Source organism: Mixophyes fleayi, chromosome 4, assembly GCF_038048845.1.
Source record: "Mixophyes fleayi isolate aMixFle1 chromosome 4, aMixFle1.hap1, whole genome shotgun sequence".
NCBI classification, from domain to species: Eukaryota; Metazoa; Chordata; class Amphibia; order Anura; family Limnodynastidae; genus Mixophyes; species Mixophyes fleayi.
In genome coordinates this window covers 243886416-243908817 of record NC_134405.1, presented here as the reverse complement: position 1 = coordinate 243908817, position 22402 = coordinate 243886416, and the positions used below count along the sequence as shown (strand labels likewise).

Sequence of the window (22402 nt, the reverse complement as noted above, 5' to 3'; positions counted from 1 at the left end):
AATGCCCAGCATTTGCTCCTGTGAAAAGACTTCCGTTGTCTTTTTTTTATCACTAATAATTCAAATCAATGGACTCTAGTGATGTGATGAAATGGGGTATTCAAGCCATGTCAATAAAGGTCAAGCACTCCTGTGACTCCCTTCACTCACAACATGAAGCAAGAAATTGATTCCCAATGTTGTTTCAAGGCCCCATTTGTCCATGGCGTGCTTCTCCCCAGTTTTCCAATATGTGCCAACCTATTCTTCAAAACCTTTGACATGTTTAATATGTCCCCTCCAAAGCTTTATGACAGTACAGTGGGACCAGAGCACTTAAACACACCTGAATGCATGTAGTCACTAATCCCAGGCCATTTGTTTAAGCAGATAGGGTATATATGAGACTTGTCGCCTTACACTTGCGCAGTGGAACAAATTGTCCAAATTTGGGGCATTGACTTCCACTAATATAAAAATAAAACATGAAAAACAGAACTTTATCTGCTATAACACTTCCACTGTGAAACTTGTTAAATAGCCAGTAAACGCTGGTAAATCATATTGACGGCGGGTGTTATTGCCGGTGTTAGCAATATAATTGCTGGCAGAAAACCCTTTCATATATTGGGCGAAACAAGAAAAGGCCTTTTTCAGCAGCAATAGGATTTTCACTGATTGAAAAATCAGCAGGGCCTGATCAACCAATAGGCTGATCAGGCTGCAGCCTGGGGTGCTGGGAAATGGGGGGGGGGGGGGGGATGGGGGGCGCAACGCCGGCAGCATTTAAGATTTTTTTGCATATTATTATTATTATTTTTTTTTACTATTGATTCTGTGCACACAGAGCCGTCCCTCCTCCGCACTGTTGCTCCCTCCTCCCTTCTCCTCACTGGCTGTGGGGCATGATGTCATCATAACATCCTGACTGTGTCAGTGAGGAGCTGCAGTGAGAGGAGCTATCGGTGGAAAAGAAGAAAGGTAAGTAGATTTGTGTGTATGCAGGGGGACAGCGTGCAGAAAGGGGGGCAGCGCGTGTGCAGAAAGGGGGGCAGCGTGCAGAAAGGGGGAGAGAGTGTGTATTTTGAAGGGGGACAGAGTGTGTATTTTGAAAGGGGACAGAGTGTGTTCTGGGGGGACAGCGTGCAGAAAGGAGGACAGAGTGTGTTCTGGGGGGACAGCGTGCAGAAAGGAGGACAGAGTGTGTTCTGGGGGGACAGCGTGCAGAAAGGAGGACAGAGTGTGTTCTGGGGGGACAGCGTGCAGAAAGGGGGAGAGTATGTTTTGAGGGGGACAGAGTGTGTGTTTTGAACGGGGACAGAGTGTGTGCGGAAAGGGGGACAAAGTGCGTTCTGAGAGGGACAGAGCGTGTTCTGGGGGACAGCGTGCAGAAGGCTGACAGTGTGTGTTTTGAAAGGGGACAGAGTGTGTTTTGGAGAGACAGCGTGCAGAAAGGAGGATAGAGTGTGTGCAGAAAGGGGGGCACAGTGTGAGTTTGGAAGGGGGACAGAGTGTGTCTTTTGAAGGGAGACAAAGTGTGTGCAGAAAGGGGGACAGAGTGCGTTCTGAGAGGGACAGAGCGTGTTCTGGAGGGACAGCGTGCAGAAAGGCGGACAGAGTGTGTGCAGAAAGGGTTGCAGAGTGTGTGCAACAAGTGTGAGTTTGGAAGGGAGGACAGAATGTGTGTTTTGTAGGGGGATAGAGTGTGTGTTTTGAAGGGAGATAGAATGTGTTCTGGTGGGACAGCGTGCAGAAAGGGGGACAGAGTGTGCTCTGGGTGGACAGCGTGCAGAAAGGGGGACAGAGTATGTTTTGAGGGGGACAGAGTGTGTGTTTTAAAGGAGGACAATGTGTGTTTTAAAGGGGACAGAGTGTGTGCAGAAAGGGAGACAGAGTGCATTCTGAGGGGGACAGAGTGTGTTCTGGGGGACAGCGTGCAGAAAGGGGGATAGAGTATGTTCTGGGGGGACATCGTGCAGAAAGGGGGACAGAGTGTGTTCTGGGGGGACAGCGTGCAGAAAGGGGAACAGATTGTTTTGAAGGTGGACAGAGTGTGTGCAGAAGAGGGTACAGCGTGTATTCTGAGGGGGACAGAGTGTGTTTTGAGGGGGACAGAGTGCAGAAGGGGGGCAGAGTGTGTTCTGAGGGGGACAGTGTGCAGGAGAGTCATGAATTTGCTGCTGCAGTGTGACAAAATGACTGGGATTAGATCTCTGTAATGTGTGGCGTTCATAAGGATGCTCTCTAAAGAGCCTAATCATTGAGGGTTTGCAATGTTTGCACATTTTCAAAACAGGACCTCAATTTTCCAGAAGATAGATAAACAACAATAAAGCTGCAAGAACAAGCAAGAAAGAATGGCAAGAACAGGTAAGAGAATGTGTCTAAATTTGCTGGAAATTACTCCTGAGTTTTCTTTTAATGATTTTTTTTATTTATTCTTTTGGGGGGGCTACTTGAGTGTATTAGACTGGGGCAGCCAGAACCCTTAATCAGGCTTTTGGGTTAGCTCGGGACCCAGGTACCTGTCTGGCTGATTCATGTGAGAAAATTTGTGGACAGCCGCAGAGCAAACGACAGTGAAAGGAAAACATCCGAAATGTATCATCACAAGCTATCTTCAGTGATCTGACTCCAGTAAATATCTACAGATGTCTCTAGAGAATATGTCTAGTGAGGTGGCTTCAGCAAATGTCTCCACTACACTGTCTCTCCATTTACTTCGCTGTAGTTGGAATCTACAGAGAGAAGATTTCATCTCCAGCTTGTATGTATAGAGCTGTGTAAAGTGACATGACTTCAGTGAATGTCTGTGGAAATTATCCAATGAGCATTGTAGGATGAGCTGTTTCCAGTGTGTTCGCTAGCTTGCTTGTCTCCAGTGATTGGCTCCAGGGATTCCCAAGCACACGCCGCCGCTCACACGGTTTTCCCTGCTTCCCAGCAGTGACGTCACTCCCAGCATGCATCGCGCAGCTGTCAGTTCAGGAAGATGGCGGAAGGCGGAGTGGTTGATCTGGAGATTCAGAGATCCGAAGTGTCGGCGTTGCTGAAGACCCCGCTTCGAAGAGGAGACACCTGGTGAGTGGGGCGCAGGCGAGGTGTGACCCGGGCGGGGCGGGAGAGATGGCAATGAAGGCTGACATGCTGCCTGGTGCAGTAGGAGTCAGACTGGAAGACAGGTCGTTGCAGGAAAACATCTGTATCATGCCCGGCACCAGACATTGAACTCTCAAGCTGTGGTCACCTGTTCATTGTCAGTCATGTAGAGCCAATGTGTGTGTGTCATCGTTAGCAGCACATCCCCCAGTACCCCTCAGTCTCCTCACTGGAATTAGCCAAGGGCCTGAGACATAACGGAGCTCTCACCCTGGCAATACTGACCAAGCGCCAGACCTTACACTTGTCACCTGTGACTCTGCTCTCTACAACCTTCACCATGATATATATTACTTTTCATTTCTCATCCTTACATTTTTAACTGCAGTTATTATCTTATATATGGGTTTTGTTTATATTACGAGTGCAGTTTAGTGTGTGAGTAAATAATCATTATATAATATGGACAGCTGGCTTGCGAAGTGTACAACACAGGCTAGCATATTTTAGGTTATACACTAGATATAAATGCAGTATTTTTAGAAATATTTGTCAGACTTGCCTTTCATTGCATACATTATTTAGCTTGTCTTGTGAACTGTATTTGCATTTTTCGTTAGTAAGCTGCCCTATATCTGCCACTTCTCTGCTGTCCTTGTTAAGGGAGTCTGTGGGGAAAAAAGAAGCAGGAAAAAAAGCTGAAACGCAAAGGCAAAATATTTTTGTTTCCAGACCCTTCTTTGTTTACTTTTCCAAATTAAAACCAGAACTAATCCCAAAAAAGTAAAAATGGTATGTCATAGACAGGGCCGGATTAACCATAGGGCTAACTGGGCTATAGCCCAGGGGCCTCGGGCATCCAGGGGGCCCTTGAAAGTGCTCAGCAGCAGTATTGATCGGTCGGGGGCGGCCCCAGCGCGATCAGTGCTGCTGTGCACTTTCACTGCAGTCCTTCCCCGGTGAGCTGTAGTCTCCTTACTGAGGAGATCTCGTGAGTCTCACTCTCACGAGATCTCCTCAGTAAAGAGCGTACAGCGCGCCGGGGAAGGAGGTAAGTGCCGGGGGGGGTGGCTCGGATCACAGGGGGGGCGTGGCTTGGCTCACCATGGGGGGGCCCTCATGGGGGAATGGAGGCCCCCTTAGCCCAGGGGCCTCCATTCCCTTAATCCGGCCCTGGTCATAGAGGATGGTGAACTGTATTGAATGTTGGGATAGCCCTGATTAATCCAAACATTATTTAGACTTGCTCATTTTAAATTTCCATATTTCTGTGACAGTTCATCCCAAAGTCTGTCATTTAATGTTCTCCATAATGTAATAAGATCATTGTTAGCAATCTAGAATGTTGTACTTGTATAGTACTTTACTTGTTTATATATGACATATTTTGAAAATAAATAATTGGATCAATCAATTTATGGTATTATGTTTTGTTTGCACTCAACATATAGCCCAGCACTGCTCAGATTATCATAATTATTTCCAGTCAGTAAAAAAAGAGATTGTAGAACAGTTGTAATGGTACCTACATATGCTGTGATCTCTCTTGCCAATTTTTGTTTTACGCTAAATTGTCCAAAACAACTTCTTGGTTTGATCAAAATCTGATTGGATGAGGCCAGACTATCCAGTCATATTGAACTATGATCACATCAGCCTTTCTGTGCCATCATTAGTTCACTTGAAAGGTAATGCCATTCATTCATCACGCCCACATTCTTATTAGTTCTGTCACATTTGTCAATCTATATGTTTGATCGAATTGACTCAGTCACTCAGCGACCATGCCGAGAATGAATTGAAGTGTGTGTTTGTGGCCAGTTTAAATTGCTGTATGTTACCGGTTTATCACTTTCACATCATCACCATTTGTTTATATAGCTCCACCAATTCTGCAGCGCTGTACAGAGAAAATTTGTCATTCGCATCTGTCCCTTCCCCATTGGAGCTTACAGTCTAAATTCCCTAAAACACACACAGACTAGGGTTCATTTTTCCAGCAGCCAATTAACTTTACCAGTATGTTTTTGGAATGTGGGAGGAGACCCATGTAAACACAGGGAGAACATACAAACTCCACACAGATAAGGCCCGGTATGGGAAATGAACTCACGACCCCACTGCTGTGACACAGAAGTGCTAACCGCTCACAATTCAAATCTAGGTAGATACCTGTTATGTGAAGGTTAAATGTGTATTCATTTTTGGGTTTAGTTCCACTTTAATTGGTTTTCCTGTTCGGTGAGATATTTGGCTTTTTTCATGTAAGCTGATTTCTCTTCATTTGTCCTTCAGAAATCATGCTTTTCCAGAAATTAGGTACCAGCACCAAGCAAATGTGTGTATCTCTGAAATAATCAGTATAACATTTTGGTGGGGATCCTCTTGAGAGACCCCTACCATTACCTTGTTATTTATTTCAATGCAATAAGAAATGTCAAGACTGTAGGGCCTCCATACCAAAATGGAGACATTACATTGGGGAGAAAGTTATAAACATGAAACATCACACAAACCAACCATTAAATGTAGTTAAATGTATCTTAGATTGTGAAAATATTTTCTTTTTGTAGAGTGTACTTCATGTCTACTAAATAAATAAAACCTGTTTAAATATAAATATGACAATTCCTTCACTTTTTATAGAACACTAGTTCTGAGGTTGGATGTGTGCAATGAGTTAACCTGTAGACTCTGTTATGTTCATGGAGAAATATGTTCTTATCAGTATTTCAGAAGAGTAGTTACTATATATAAGCTACTTCTTGTTTCAAAACATGTTTTCTTTATTACCTAGAAACAAGTATGTAATGTAGAATATAAATGCTTAGTGCTATTCTACAAATAACATTTATGCTTACATTTTGTAAACTGAGGTGTAAAAATAAATATAACTGAAATTTGCAATTCATTTAGTTGACTGTGGAGAGCTTTTTGTCACTGGCTAAAGTTCTGTATAATGACCATGATAATAGAAATGCAAAATTACCCAATCTGCAAGAGTTGTACATCATAACAAAGCAATTATATGATTTATAAAATGTATTTCGCTTGACTGCAGTGCATTAAAATGTTTATTCTGATATTTAAAATTAAAATATCCTTGCTTTTAGCGACAGGTCAGACTAACTAGTTTTGTAGTGGTTAATTATAATATTGAACTTAGAAAATGTATAGCCTGCATACCAAAAGAAAAGGCCTTGCCAGTTGTCTTTGGATGCAAGCCAAACGCAACACAGAAATTGCTAGTACACTTTTATGCTCACAGGCGTAATTTAATCCGTCTCTCCTGCATTCCATTCCGTTCTGTTTTTTTGACAGCTGAATGAAAGAGAGATGGATACGCAAAGATCATTGATCTGAATGGAGAGACAATGGTGCAGTGCGCACGTCCGTCTTGCCAAAATGGATAGTCAAGTGTGCAAGTGAAATTGCAACAATCTCCCATCTGAGATACAAGACTGAAGTAATAGTTAATATGGTTATCTGCTCTTTATTCATAGTATGAAGCCAGCACTTCACTAGTTTACATTTTCTGAATAATAAATACTAATTCTGTCCAAGCAACCACACGTTAATGAATACAATTCTTGTATTTATTGCATTATAAGCTTATATGCGCTTGCAAAGTTAAACTCATTTAAATCTAGATAGCATAGTACCAGCAAAAACAGATGCTCTGTATCACTATATGGGCTAGATTTACTAAACTGCGGGTTTGAAAAAGTGGAGATGTTGCCTATGGCAACCAATCAGATTCTAGCTTTCATTTTGTAGAATGTGCTAAATAAATGATAACTAGAATTTTATTGGTTGCTATAGGAAACATCTCCACTTTTTCTAACCCGCAGCTTAGTAAATATACCCCTATGTGTCTTTAATAGGACAAGAGGCTTTCTTAGTGCCCATTCACATCTTTATGCCGTTCATGCGCTTTTCAGCGCATGAACGGCAACAAATATGGGATTTTTTTTTTGTTGGCTTGTTCTCACCATTGCATTCTAAAATTTGAAACAATGTATCTTGCAAGTTTTCTTGTGTTTTTACCCATTTTTTTCAGGCTTAAATCATTTGAAAATTAAATGGAAGGTAACCAGTTCAAGAAAAATAGTTTCATGAATTTCTGTTGAACATAAATAAGTTCTTAGCCCAGAGTCTACAATACATAGCTGTTTTTCAGGGCCAAAATTAAATTTTAATTATTTAGTTAGTAGAAAACTGGCGCACCATCAATACATAGCAGCCTAAAACTATTTACAATATGTATGCAGCATTTTCCATACTCTTTATCTGTCTGTTGGTTAGGGAAGACATTAGAAACATTTTTTTTTGTCCATCTACAATTATATGACAACTCTGTAATTATTTGTATGCATTTGTGTACCTTGCTGGTATAAGCACTTATTGTATCAAAATGTTATGCAATGTATAAAGCTGATAAAAGAAGGATTTATAAATATTTATAGTATAGAGAAATTAGATATTTTGTCAGTTATATTATGCATTAGGAAGAATATTTATTACTGTAGGATGCTGCTGCTCGGCTGGATCTCAGAACAGGGCATCATGTTGTTAATGCTAAAAATGAAATGATGAATGTTTTCATTCACCTTTTCAAAGTATGTTGAGATCATAGGGGCACATTTATCATTTATCGTAGAAATAGAGAAATGGTTATCAATCCTTATCGGACGGATAAGTATTGATTCATTTCTCAAATTTATCAAAACCGGAGCACAGAAACAGCAGTCCCGATAATCTGCTGTTTCTGTGAAAAGAAAAATCATACTTACCCCTGCCTCTTCGGACGCGGTGTATTCCCATCTCCTCCTCCTCCTTTTTTTTTTTCATTTGTAGATGCAACTGCGCATGTGCAGTCTAGAGACCTCCAGGCTGTGCACAGACATGAGACTAGTGTTTCGGCATCTGTAGTCTGAAATGAGATCAGATGACAGGGAGGGATCACAAGATCACTCCCTGGACATGCGCTGTCCAGCTCTTCTCTCCGTAGCAGAGCTGGACATAACGAGGAAGAAAAGAATCTGTAACAGTTCCTATGATGTACGCCAGCTTCAGCTGCCGTACATTTACATTACAAGTTTCCGAAAAATTTGTTTTTTCGGAACTTGTTAAATGCCGGCCCCGAGCAGTCACCATACTGTTGTATGGTGACTGCTAGAAAAAACGAAGTGCAGAGAAAATTAATGGTTTTCGAGATTAAACAGTCCGATGGAGCTTTCATAAATATCAATTGGAGACTTCCATTACCTAATTACACGGTAAGTGCACGATAGTGCAATACCGTCTATTGTTAAATATGCCCCATAGAGTGATATTAAAGGGGAATGATTTCTATGAAAATAAGGTAGACTTTAAATCAAGCTATAAATTGTACCTAATAAATCCATAGGTAGCAAACATTATGCTTGTTAGAGCCTGAACACATGAACATTAATAATTCCCGACTCTCCTGCTGACAGCTGACCCGAGGAGAGGCGGAATATCACATTGAGGTCATTCATTTTGATGGACAGATGTGTAAAGAACACAAAGGTGTTTACAAAGCTGATGACAGGCCTCTGTTTAGGGAAAATGGAAATTTTTAATGTATTTGTGCACATAGCCTGACTTAATCTGAATTGTTTAAGAAGGAAAATGGTTATATACTTGAGTGAGTCGGTGCCTTTTCTTTCCTTACTTTTTTTTTTAGTCAAATTTCTATAAAATGTGGGGTAGCGGTCTGTGTTTTTATGGCAGCTCGAAACGACGGCCACATGCTCCTAAGTGACAGATGCTATTAGTCCAGGAACTGTTAATACTTATTAAAGTTTCCGGCTGTACAATCAGTTTGCCCAGTCCTCAGTAGGGCTCTGGGTGGCACATAATAGATGGGATACTTACGCATCCTGGAACCCTGGGTGATCACTTGAAAACTGAATTCCTCTTACAGCAGTTCTTCGTTCAGGAAGACCCAGACTGGCGCTCTGTTGAAAAAAACATAACAGAAAAATGTATATATAATCTGTTTTAAACTGCAGGTGCTATGTCAGCTCCAGTTAGAACAAACAAATGGTAATATAACTATGATAACATATTATAATGATAATACAACACTTTATTTACATTTTCTCCCAAGCTCTATGCTGAGATAAAAAAAAAAAACCTAAAAAATACAATGTACCTAGTCACGAAGCTACAAAGTACTGCAGATCAATAAGGGGTTAGCATCCATCCTCGATACACTGAACTTGTCTTAACAACATATAGTCTACTAAAATGGACTTGTGCAGTTGGTTCATATTTCCCACTAAAGCTTCAAAAATTGAACACGCTTGTTTTCTATCTTTTGTCATTCTACTGCGAGCCAATATGAGCAGACCGACATGTTTAACACATGACTATTGTAACGTTTTTCCGTTGTGGCGTTTATGTTCCTGAACTGGTTGCATGCATTTAGGTTTCTTTAACATTCGCCACTACTACTATTCTCATTTATTCATTTAGGACAGTTACTAGGCGCCTACTTTGCACCCATGTGCGTTCAGTTCAAGTTGCAGTTGTGTGTACATAATTGATAACTATACAGAATGTCTTCCCCTTAGGGTGGTGACCATCTGGTGCTTTTGAAAGCCATATTTTTTTAGCCAAAAAATTGGTTAGTAGTCTGTATAGTGACCATAATGTATTTAGCTGAGAAAAGCTGTTTCTCGGCCATCCAAGGGTATTTCTGATGCAAAAACCGTCCAAATTGCAACCAAAAGCATTCTGACACTTCTATATCCAGCTACAATGCTTGTTAGAATCGGTTATAATTTTGTATTCTGAAGAATAATGCATGGAGTATACTGACATATCCTGACAAAATTAATCGTAATAAATGGGAACCAATGGAGTCCTTCCGGGGAGATGGAGACTTAATAAATGAAGCAAATAATAACATCCACCTACTGTAGACAAAATTGTTACTGGTCAACTTGGACGTTAATTTCATGTATAAAAGAACTGTCTTTGACCTTGTTCCTTTATAGAGTAACAGAATACAGTATATGCGACAAGTTGTCATGGAAATCTATGCCCGTGTAAAGGTACAAGACTGCATACAATTCTGGGGTGCCTTGTGATTTTCTTAGTATATATCAGGCCTGGCGAACTTGTGGCTTTCCAGGTGTTGTGAAACTACAAGTCCCAGCATATCCTGACAGCTATCGTTTTACAGCACCTGGTTGTCCAGCCCGGTTGTATATGGTTGGCACTATCTATATAACTGTAGACCCGATATTATGATGTCACACCTTTCCAGTGATAAATAAGTTATGATTAATTTCTTGGAAATTTATCATGGCGTGAATAATACTTTTCTGTGAAAAACATTATACATTCACTTTTAAAACATATAAACTTTTCTAAGGCTAGCAGTTCTCATGTATGACTACATCCTCCCAGTACCCGTGCTAATGTTTTCTTTTTGTTCTGCCTTGGTTTCATTATGTTGCATCTTATTGAATTGGTGGTTTCTGTTTTACATCATTTTCTTAGGTTCCAGAGTGTTATACATTTTTCATACTGACTTTAGTGCTTGTATTTGGTTTGTGCCTCTCTGTTCTCCCTTTTTTATTATGAACTTTGTATTTCAGGTATTTGATCGATAGTCGCTGGTTCAAGCAGTGGAAAAAATATGTGGGTTTTGACAGCTGGGACAAGTACCAGATGGGAGAACAGAATGTGTATCCAGGTCCCATTGATAACTCTGGACTCCTCAAAGGTCATTCCCTCATGTTTTTAATGAGTACAAAATAACCTACGCAAGCTATGTACCTATCCCTTGACTCTGTTATTGTATACTCAGAATAGATGTTTTTAAAAGACAAATGTATTTAGGCTTAAGGTCTCTTTTTTTTTTTTTTTTTTTTTTTTCCCCTCAAATTAATATTTATCTGTTTTTGATTAAACTTAAACTGTGAAAACTGACTATTGAGTGGTGTTGTGGGTTAGCCATTTAGAGTCTTCATTTTCTAAATTATAGAAGTGTCTAGCAGTAGGAAAGAATATTCACAATAAAAAAAATAATTCAGGAAGTATATCGGTGAAAAGGGAGAAACATAGGGAAATTTTGGGACCAAGAATTTGACAGCTCGGCCATGTAATTGAGGACAAGTGTTCGAGAATACAAAATATCAGCCAGTGTAGAGTTCATATCATTCTCAAGTAGATTATGGAACCTTTTTGTTTGCATTTTGTTATATTAAAAAAGATTTGCATGGCAATTTATTGCTCCTACACTATTCTTATAAATAATCCACCTGGATTAAAGGGTCTCTCAACCTAAATTTAAGAAGTAAATGCATTATGGCAGTATATGGTCATGGTAACCTTGTAATGCTTGCCTTTGCTGCCCCATGAACTTCTTTCACAAGGCGGTGTGTTCTCTGTTCTCTTGGTAGCTATAAAACATTCAAAGCCACATTTAAAGGTGTAACATCATAGCTTTTTTTTTTACCATTTAGGTCAAGAACCGCTTTAAGTGTACAGTGGACAGCTTCTCAATATTGGATACCTTTTTATCTTTGTTATACTGCTGTCTATCTTTGTACACCAGTTAGATGCCACATGTGTTTTTACTGAATTAGGTTGACTTCATTTGCCTTCATTCATTTTGTTGGACTCTATAGAAACCCTTCATGTGGCTCCTAATTATCTTTCTGGACAATCACACCAACTATTTTAAAATGGCCACTCAATTCTTAAAGCATGTAATTATTTTTTTCAACCCTGTATTTGGCAGAAGCTTACTTTTAATTGCTCTATAGGCTTTGTTTGAATTGACCTTGGGTTTATGCATTCATAACTGTTTAAATGTACCGCTGATGTTACAAGTTTGGTACTTATTAGTACACGGTCAGAATACACTATCCTGCTTTGTCATAACATTTTCTGTCTTAAATATTTTGCATTTTCTCAGTTACTCAATGATGTATTCAGCATATCACTGATCACTTACTGGAATTTATCCTTCCAGTAATTGATAAACTAAAACTTACTAAAAAACGAATACTAAAACTTGCACTTTTACCTACACATTTCAACTCCATTTATTATTGTGTTTGAGCTACACTACATGCCCAAAGTATGTGGATATCTCTTCTAATTAATGTATTTGGCCATTTCAGCCACACCCATTGCCAACAGGTGCATAAAATCAAGCATACAGCCATGCAATCTCCATAGTCAAACACGATTCACCATCTGGGAGCCGGACGGACGAATCTGGGTTTGGCAGATGCCAGGAGAACACTTCCTAACCGAATATACAATGCCAGCTGTAAAGTTTGGTGGAGGAGGAACAGCGGTCTGAATCTTTCAGGGTTTGGCCTGGGCCCCTTAGTTCCAGTGAAAGGAAATCTTAATGCTACAGCATACAGTGACATTCTAGAGAATTGTGTGCTTCCAACTATGTGACAGCAGCTTGGGGAATGCCTTTCCTGTTGCTGTGGAAGAACTTGATTGGCATGCACAGAGCCCTGATCTTAACTCCATCAAAAACTTTTGTGATGAATTGGAAAGCAGACTGCGAGTCAGGCCTTATTGTCCAACATCAGTGCCTAAAGCGCTAATTCTTTTGTGGTTGAATGGAAGAGAATCCACAATCTTGTTCCAAAATTTAGTGGAAAGTCTTCCCACAAGAGTAGAGACTTATGGCAGCCAAAGGGAGGCCAACTCCATAGTTTTTGAATGATATTTTCAACACGCACATATGGATGTGATATTGTCGTATCCACATACTTTTGGCTGTGTGGTGTAATTGTATTCCCCCCTCAGTTATAGCACGAATATTACAAGGAAGAGAAGGTCATGTTTTCTTTCTTTCTATGTCTTAATTTATTTTGAGTTGTTTTTGTTTTTTCTGTGGTGCATGTGCGTGTCCTAGAATCCGTTATAACTTCTTTCATATATGCAGAGAAAATGTTGTCAATGACTTTTTGGAAGATCTCTTGCTCATGTGTATTTTGAGTAATCTGTATTATTTATCATCATCATCAACATTTATATATATAGCGCCAGCAGATTCCATAGCGCTTTACAATTGGGAACAAACATTAATAAGACAATACTGGGTAATACATACAGACAGAGGTAAGAGAACCCTGCTCGCAAGCATACAATCTATAGAACAATGGGAGTTTGAAACACAAGGGCATGTGCTACATCATTTTGCACAATGGACCAGCTAGAATGCAAAGGTAAAAGTATTGAGTGGGCTGTGTGTGTGGCAATGTTGGTCAGAGGGTTGTTTTGCGTTAGCTGTGTAGAGGATGGTAATAGGGTAATCTAGGGAATTAAGATGGTGGTTGACGAATATCATAACCTTGTCTGAAGAGGTGTGTTTTCAGTGAACACTTGAAGGTTTGAAGACTAGAGGAAAGTCTTACTGTGCGAGGGAGGGAATTCCACAAAGTGGGTGCAGCCCGGAAAAAATCCTGTATGCGAGAATGGGAGGATGTGATGAGAGTGGAAGAGAGACGTAGATCTTGTGCAGAACGGAGGTGTCGAGTAGGGAGATATTTTGAGACAAGTGAGGAAATGTATGTCAGTGCAATTTTGCTGATGGCCTTATATGTTAATAGAAGAATTTTATATTGGATTTGTTCAAATACAGGCAGCCAATGTAGAGACTGACAGTGGCTCAGCAGAGGAATAACTGTTTGCAAGAAAAATCAATCTAGCCGCTGCATGCAAAATAGATTGTAGGGGTCTGACTTTGGAAAGACCAGTAAGGAGGGAATTGCAATAGTCGATGCGGGAGATGATGAGTGCATGTATTAATGTTTTTGCGGTGTATTGTGTCAGATATGTGCGTATTCTGGAAATGTTCTTTAGATGTATGTAACATAATTTAGATATAGAGTTGATGTGGGGAATAAACGACAGTTGTGAGTCGAGGATTACACCTAGGCAATGAGCTTGCGGGGTGGGATTTATGGTCATGTTATCAACAGAAATTGAAATGTCAGGCAGGAAACTTCTGTTTTTGGGTGGGAATATTATTAATTCAGTTTTTGAAAGATTTAGTTTCAGTGGGCGAGAAGACATCCAAGATGAAATGGCAGAAAGACAGTCAGTAATGCGAGACAACACAGATGGTGAAAGATCAGGAGAGGATAGATATATTTGTGTATCATCCGCATAGAGATGATACTGAAATCCAAAGGAGCTTATTAGTTTTCCAAGAGAAGTGGTGTAGCTGGAGAATAGCAGAGGACCTAGGACTGAGCCTTGTGGTACTCCACCTGATAAAGGAAGCGGAGCAGAGGTGGATCCAGAGAAATTAACACTGAAAGAGCGATTAGATAGGTAGGATGAGAACCAGGATAGGACAGTGTATCAAGGTTACCCTGCTTGCTGTTATCCTTGCCAGGATATTTCCAGGTTGCTATGTTAACAGCAATACAGAGTATTTCAGCTCTGGCACATTTATGTCAATTTGAAGTGGGAGGGACATAGTAAATGTGTAGCCCAGCTGAGAATTCAAATTTTAGGCTTCTGTCCTCTATATAGTGGCAGCAAATGACCATGTATGTGAAATAAAATTCCTAATACCACTTCTTTTTAGTATAGATTTGTATAACCATCTAGCTCAGAGCTTGAAGTTTAACATTTTCTTTGCTTCATTTGTTAAATGTGGAAAATAAACGAAGATTTTTGTTTTGTTTGACTTATTATATTGACCACAGTTAAATTTCTCAAACCTCCGTGTGTCTGGCATTAGTGTGCTCTTTTTCCTGCATATCTGGTATTTGTAAGACTCGTGTATGTGACATGACTTGCTGCATTTAGCCGATAGACAAATAAAATATGAGTTGTAGTGCTCCAGTTAATGTTTTTGTTCTCGCACAACCTAATAATAATTGTCCTAATTACTATTTCATCAGTCAAATGGTTAGTGAGTCTGTTTGGGGTCTTTCTGCTTACTTAGTTTTTGGGATTTTTTTAAACTGCAGTTTAATACCAATATAGATCTGTGGAATCTTCTAGTGCAATTTTGTTGCTCATTGCTTATCACACTTCAGGCTATTATTTACTTAAGTACTAATTATGATGCAGAAAATTGAGTCTGTGTGACAAATGGTTGATCGCCACAAAACCACCTGGTCTGTCTAAAATGATTACATTCTCCCTTTAATTATACCTCATTTTAATTATTATTTGTCCAGTACTGCTGCCACCTAAATAGATTTCCAAACACTTTGCAGAAGTTAGGTTTGCTGCTTTAGGGATTTCTTTAGTAAGTCGCTACAAAACCAATGAGATTAAGCAAACAATTGTATGGAGCACAATGGGTAATGTAATGTCGAACAGCACTACCACCCCACCCTTCCTCAAATAGCCAAAGCAGGAGACAGCTTGGGCTGGTTTCCACTAAACAGCATGAGGTTGGGATCCCCCTGCCAAAGTCAGCACATGGCTGGTGCCTCTAGGGGATACAGAGAGGTCTATATGTAGCACACAGGCTGGAAACCCCTTTGAAATACATAAGGAAAACTCTGTGAGAACACGTTTTTAAATCGATAGAAATTGCTACAGATAAAATTATTTTGCTAGAAAATTCCTGTTTAACCACCTGGGTTTTGTATTTTGACACCTTGATAGATTTAAAAAAAGTAAGGACAATTAACTTTTAGTAAATTCCTCATTTTTCTAATGACTATTAAAATAATAGTTCACCGCTTTATTCATCAAAATGTTTCTTTTTAGACTGGCACAGGAGGTTGGCATTGAAATCCCAAATTTATTGCTTCTACTATGTTAGATTTATTAGATGCAAAGTTTTGCTATATAGCAATTGCAAGATATAGGACAGAAAGCAGAGTGCCAAGTAAAGTAAATGACAAAACATGTTGATCGTTAGGTGGGAGATACCCCGGTAGATATGGGTATTCAAACTGTCATGAGAAGTTTAGATCAGAATTTTTTAACTGGGATCAGGACTATAGCTGAACATATCTCAGAGATGTAGACATCTAATTTTATACCAAACTGCCCCCCACCCCCACAAAAAACCTGGAAACCTTGATCAACATTTGGTTGGGAGCTACCAGATACCAACTTGAGAAAAAACAGCCAAGCACACTCATTTGGCTCCATAGAGTGTGCTTGTTTGAGCTGAACACCAACTGGCTAGATCTGCCCTTTTATGTTTCCAGTTTGGCTGCATTTGAGTCATCTAGCATGCCTCTCCCATCCTCTGCCCTGAGATCCTGCATTCTCTGAGTGTAATGTGCCTAATGCATTCCTAGACAAATTTCTCCCAAAGTTAGGAGCCAATATGTTGTTAGCCATCTATGTTGTTACACAAAATATACAAACCATATTCAAAAAGTATTTAAGGGTGTGGAAGGGCAAAATACAGTATTGAATCTTAACAATAACAAGTTAATTTTGGACAATTAATATTTTAATGGGGGAGGGCCAATCTCATTAGAAAACACCATTCATACTTAATGACAAATTACATTTGAACAGTTCTATTATGACCAACATAAATTGCCTTGCAAAAGTATGCTGATACTTTGAATATTTTTATTTCAGAATTTTTTTCTTTTTGTAAATGTAACATTGTTTTATGTTACAATAAAGCAAGGACACCGTTGTTTTACAGTTTTTCTGCACACCTAACCCACCGCCTACCACATCATTATTTAGGTTATGGATCTGAAGGTTGACTTTGAAAATGCCTAAAGAGTATCCACACTGTTGGTTCACTTATTAATAAGGGGAGCTACATCAAACCACCTAGACGCAGCCTAGGAAAGATCCTCAAAACTCTATGCGCACTCAAGAAATTCTTATTAGAGAAACCTCAGAGTTCAACAATCACTGTAATGGCAATGCAAAATTCAGTAACTGACACTAGAGTAAAGGTATACTAGTCAAGAGCTCTGTATAAAACTGGCCTGTGTGGAATGGTAGCACAAAATAAGACAAAAAATTACATCTGGTATTTGCCAAAAAGCATGAGTGTGATCCAGTGGTGGGAGGGGGGTCAATAAGATAGAGCTTTATGGCCAATGTTTAAAACAGTATGAAATGAAATACTGTCCGCCTATGGAAAACCCTACACATGGAGGAAGTATTATGCTGTTGGGCTGCATTTTTTTAGCAGAGACTTGGTATCTTGTATATATAGAAGAAAGAATGGATGATGCAAAATACAAGTGAATAATCCAAGAGAACATATTTCATCCTGCCAAAAGACAAGCTTAGATCAAAATTCATCTGTCAGCAAGACAATGAGGCCAAACTAACATTGGAGTGGCACAAAAACAATAAGGTTACTTACAATTTTCATAACCTGTTTCTGTAGCAAAAAAATTATAATAATGTAACACTAAAAACATAATTTTGAGATTCTGTGGTTTGATAGCAAAGCAAGCTTTCAGTGTATGATTTGTTTTTCAGTGAAGATAGAGAATTGGTCTTGAATCTTAATACATTTGCAAGGCATTATATTATACCGGCTATATGCACCATATGTGTTATACAAGTTTAGTTCAGTCTTTCACACATCATGCCCCAACCTAACCCACCAGACTTTCTGGCGAGTTTCTAAGTTTAAAGACAGAAATTGACTGCACCAAGTGTACCATTAAACCTCCTCCAAATATATGAATCCTTACTAAGTGAGAATTAAATAACTAATGAGGAGGGGTGCACCCGATCATAAAGTTTAGTAACCTTTATTGTAAGAAACAAGAGAGAAGAAATGATCGCCTGGGGCACTCATTAATGGATATAACCATACACATTGTTATAATATTTGTATGTGACATATTAAAAAATAAATCTTTATTGGTATCAAAATAAAACCAGTGGTCTAGTAGCGAAATATTAAAAGATGATTGAAACACATAATGATATAAATGTAAATTCAGTTAAAATAGACAATAATTAATTGTCTAGCCGCGGGGCTACTCTTGTATCTTTTAGCTCATTTAAACAAATGAATTCAATCATAGGTCCTCCTTATCAAATAATTCTAAACTCTAAACCTTATTCAATGAATATTATTGTTCTTTTATATGATCTTAATGAAATAACCCCTGAACAATAGATTCTCAAGATCAGAATCCAGCAATAGATGTAATGAATTCTACTTTGCCCTACTAGTGGTTTCAGCACGTTATTAATAGTCCACTTATGCGGTTATAGGGTGAATACCCTTTTTATAGACCATTAGCGATTTACACTCCAGGCGGATGATAGCCTATCCTATCTTATCATGGCTCCCTTTGATAATGCCTTGAAGCTATATAATGGTTACCCCTCAAGATAGGGCTGCCTGTCTTAGACTGTTAAGTTTTGGTCCTCTGTCCTACACTAAAGTTGTCAGACCCGCAATCTATTACAGCGCTGATACCCTAAATATCGTTAAAACACTACTGCTGGCTGCTATTGTTCAATTCTGTCTAATATTGAAAAGGTAGAGATATAGATAAAGGTTCTAGAGTGGTGAGTAGCGAGCGCGGCATCCGCCGATGCGCGTTTCGCTAGTAGCTTTTGTCTCGTTAAAGCTACTAGCAAAACACGCGTCGGCGGACGCGCGTCGGTTATATCCATTAATGAGTGCCCCATGCGATCATTTCTTCTCTCTTGTTTCTTACAATAAGAGTTTCTAAGTTTGGCTCTGATCTCAGTGATATCAGACGGTTATGTAATACTGTGCATGCGTACTTTATACAACTGGGACCAATTTTCATTTATCCTGGTCAATGCATTTAAGAGCTGCCTGTCATTTAATGGACATTACACATAAATGCCCTGGTGACCAGGAGTGATCCACCTCTGGCCTAATGGTTGTTCATTGGCCCACCGTATGCGATATAAACAAGAGTGGAGTGGAGTGCACTGGTATAGCGTGCCAATTCACAAATCGCTTAGAGGCAGCATATTTATAGTAGATTAGGTTAGATACATTGAATTAATCAGGGCTGAATGACATTTAAAATATTATGAGTAATATGGATATTTTTACAAAATAATATATACAAATGTTTTGCAATAGGAGGACAATGGGGATTTCACAAAACCCACCGTGTTTAAGATTGTTGACGACTATTGATTGGTTCATTAGCCTTATATAGCACAGTTTGCATTTAATACTTGTGAACAATGGTCAAATGCAGATGCTTGTATGCTTGTGGGTTGAGTGAATCATGAACCACGTGGCTACCTGGCATAGGACCCTAATGATTGCACTAGTTGAATAGGGAAATTAATTTAGAAAACATTTGATTTGCTTGGAGTTTTCTATAAGAGCATTTTTGTTCAGCTCCTACTTTTTGCAATGACATTGATTGATAGACACAACAGCTAAGTACACACATCTGTTATTTTTGGACTGTGTACATTTCAAAAAAAGAAATAAATAATAATAAAAAAAAATAATATATATATATATATATATATTTTTATTATTATTTATTTCTTTTTTGAAATGTACACAGTCCAAAAATAACAGATGTTATATATATATGGAATCAGTGTGTGTGTGGAAAGTTACAGGTCCTCCTTACTCATTCATACTGACTTGAATAAAATGTCATAACTCTTTTCAAAACAAACAGCACCAGAGTTTGCATTGTCATTTGTCCCAAACTTGCTCTGTTTTTTTTGTTTTTTTTTTTTAAATTAACATATTTCTATCTTTGGAATGTTTAAACTGTAATTCCACTAAACTTTTTTAAATAAATGTATTTCTGTATTGTGAAAAGAAGGATGCTACTAACAATATAATACGTAAATGAATAACAGTTAACATTATTCTAGTCAGCCTTCTTGTTCATTTAGGGTGCTTACATACGTCTAGTGATGTTTTTTCCCCTCTGGTCAGAACTACCTTTTGTTGATCTACCGACTCCGTTGCAGTGTTTTAATCATCTCTAGTGAAATTCCACTTAATTTCCCTATGTGACTTAATTGTATTTGCGTATTATTGGTTAGTTTTCTCATTTTTAAATACTGACAGTCTATTTCACAGATGCTGACACACTGTCTCTCAAGGAGCATCTTATTGATGAACTTGATTACATTCTGTTGCCTACCGAAGGCTGGAACAAGCTTGTTAGCTGGTACACGGTGATGGAGAATCAGGAACCTATATCTCGCAAGGTACTGTATGTTTATGGAACATTACTTCAGTATCGGTTCTATATTCTCTGAAGGGTGTCATGCTTACTTATTATGGTCATTGTTCATTTATATTTTATTTTGGTTCCAAACATACAATGCATTCAACAAGATGTCAAACAATTAATCACTGTAATATCTAAAATACTTTCCCTAATAGTGATGGGGATTCTGAAGCAATACGAACATTTTGAACATATTTGTAACCATGGAATCTTCAAACAGTGATCAAAGTCCAAAATGTACACTAAGGCTTGATTATAGTTGGTAGGCCAGAGTTATTTGGAAGAAATATATTGGATTATGCACTCCCTACTGTAAATTATTGTGATACTAGGAGTCACAGAAGAGTTTTGTGATCACAAGGCTAGGGGGAGAGTGTTTTTATAGAAATCATAAAAATCTAAAGTGCATTCCAATATCCATGGTAATTTACAATATGGGATGTATTATTCTTTATAATACATGTGTTTTTTCAATGAACATTGAAATTACATCAGACCTCACTGTTTTTATATTTTATTTACTGGAGCTTATTTATATATCACTTGTGTATTATACATTTATAATCCTGTCATACAACTGATTATTTTTGTACTTTTTGTTAAATAAGTCTGCATCACTGTATGGATACTACAGTATTTTACTACAGCAAATTTTATTTAGAAGGGTGCAATATGGCATTGCCTCAAGGGAAGAGAATGGGCCAGATTGGGCTGCACTAACCTCACCCACTCAATTCTGTTCCAATGCGAGTGTAACATAGGCATACTTAGAGCCACTCAATTGTGCTGTTTTTCTAATTAGAATTTGCTTAATTTTATAATAATTAAACTAGACTAAGTGTTTCCATGTTTTTTCCGTTATTTAGAGCACTGTGCCTAAAATCTATCAAATCATGTTTAACAATCACCTTTGTCTATATCCATACCACCTCTTCCATTCAAATTCTCAATACATTATTCAGCAAAGCACCTCATGGTAACCAATACTTGTTGTTCTTGTCTGTGTATGATCGTCTCTGGACAGCAGTAGTTATTTATTTTTGTGTCTTTCTGATGTTAAAATATTTGTAGATATCTGATTACAGATAACGGATCCCATACTTGGTTGTGCCAGTCTAGTTTTAACAAAATGCTGTGGTACAATTGGAAAGGTGCACCAAAGTTAATAAACAAACATGTTTCTGTTCAGGGTTTGTCCAAGTGCAAAAGATGTTTAGCAACCCTGATTTTATGAGCTTTTTATGTGCAATGGATAGTTTTTGCTTTCAGGAGCTAAAATTACAGACAGCATCTATTCAGCCCTGTCTGCTTAGTTCTAATATGCAAATCGGGTTACTTTATTTGACTAGACATTCAACACATATCTTATGTAAAATATTGAATTGTTGCATACCTGTTGAGAATTTTGGAGCTAGTGGTACATACTGAAGAACAACTTAATTGACCCAGAAATATTCTCTCCACCGAGGTTGTAAGAGATACTCATATTGTTTAAATGAAAAAGTATTTGTATTGCTTCTCAGTCTGTTGTATCAGTACATATTATTATTTTATTTTTTTTCATCAATATTTTTATTGAACAATTTTAAAGATATATGGGGTACAGAAAAAAAAGGGGGGAAGAGAAGAATACAAACAAAGGGGAGCACATAGGGGAGTCCCCGCACAGGGGGAAAGGATCACTCGATTAACATAAGGCACACTATATAAACAATGTACATTTAACATTTAGTGTTAAAAGGAAAAAAAAAAAAAAAATGATACAGCAAAACATATCAACCTTCATTATGACCTCAACGAGATGCTTCTACCATGGAAGGGGTGTCGGGGGGTTGGAACTGCTCGACAGGCTGGGGGGATTCTATGAGGGCCGCTGAGGAGTGGGCTGCTGGGAAGTCGGGAACCTCTTAAAGAGCCCCAGGGCCATCTGTGATATATTCATGCCACCTAAACCATCTCATGATGGGAGCTGATGCAGATGAGGAATAGGGCGTATCTATTGTTTCCATCTCAAAACTATATTGTATCTTAGAGATGATTCGGGTAGTGGTTGGGGGAGCCTGAGACTTCCAGTTTTGTGCTATTACTGCTCTAGCAGCTATCAATATGTGGCCCAAAAGGTAACGGTCGTGCTTCGG

The 22402-nt window shown here is 38.7% G+C and overlaps 1 protein-coding gene across 4 annotated transcripts in view; it reads left to right on the top strand.

Annotated features, from left to right (window-relative positions):
* The first annotated feature begins 2950 nt into the window (after positions 1 to 2950).
* USP15 (ubiquitin specific peptidase 15) overlaps positions 2951 to 22402 on the top strand; it is a 97803-nt gene continuing 78351 nt past the window's right edge. For 2 of the 4 annotated variants that reach the window (XM_075209596.1, XM_075209594.1), the window contains exons 1-3: positions 2951 to 3060; positions 10713 to 10840; positions 20111 to 20241. In XM_075209596.1, coding sequence (XP_075065697.1) covers positions 2972 to 3060; positions 10713 to 10840; positions 20111 to 20241 — 348 coding nt within the window. In that variant the 5' untranslated portion in view covers positions 2951 to 2971. Of the gene's footprint in view, positions 3061 to 10712; positions 10841 to 20098; positions 20242 to 22402 lie in introns of all 4 variants that reach the window. The other 2 variants (XM_075209595.1, XM_075209593.1) reach the window with 1 other exon arrangement.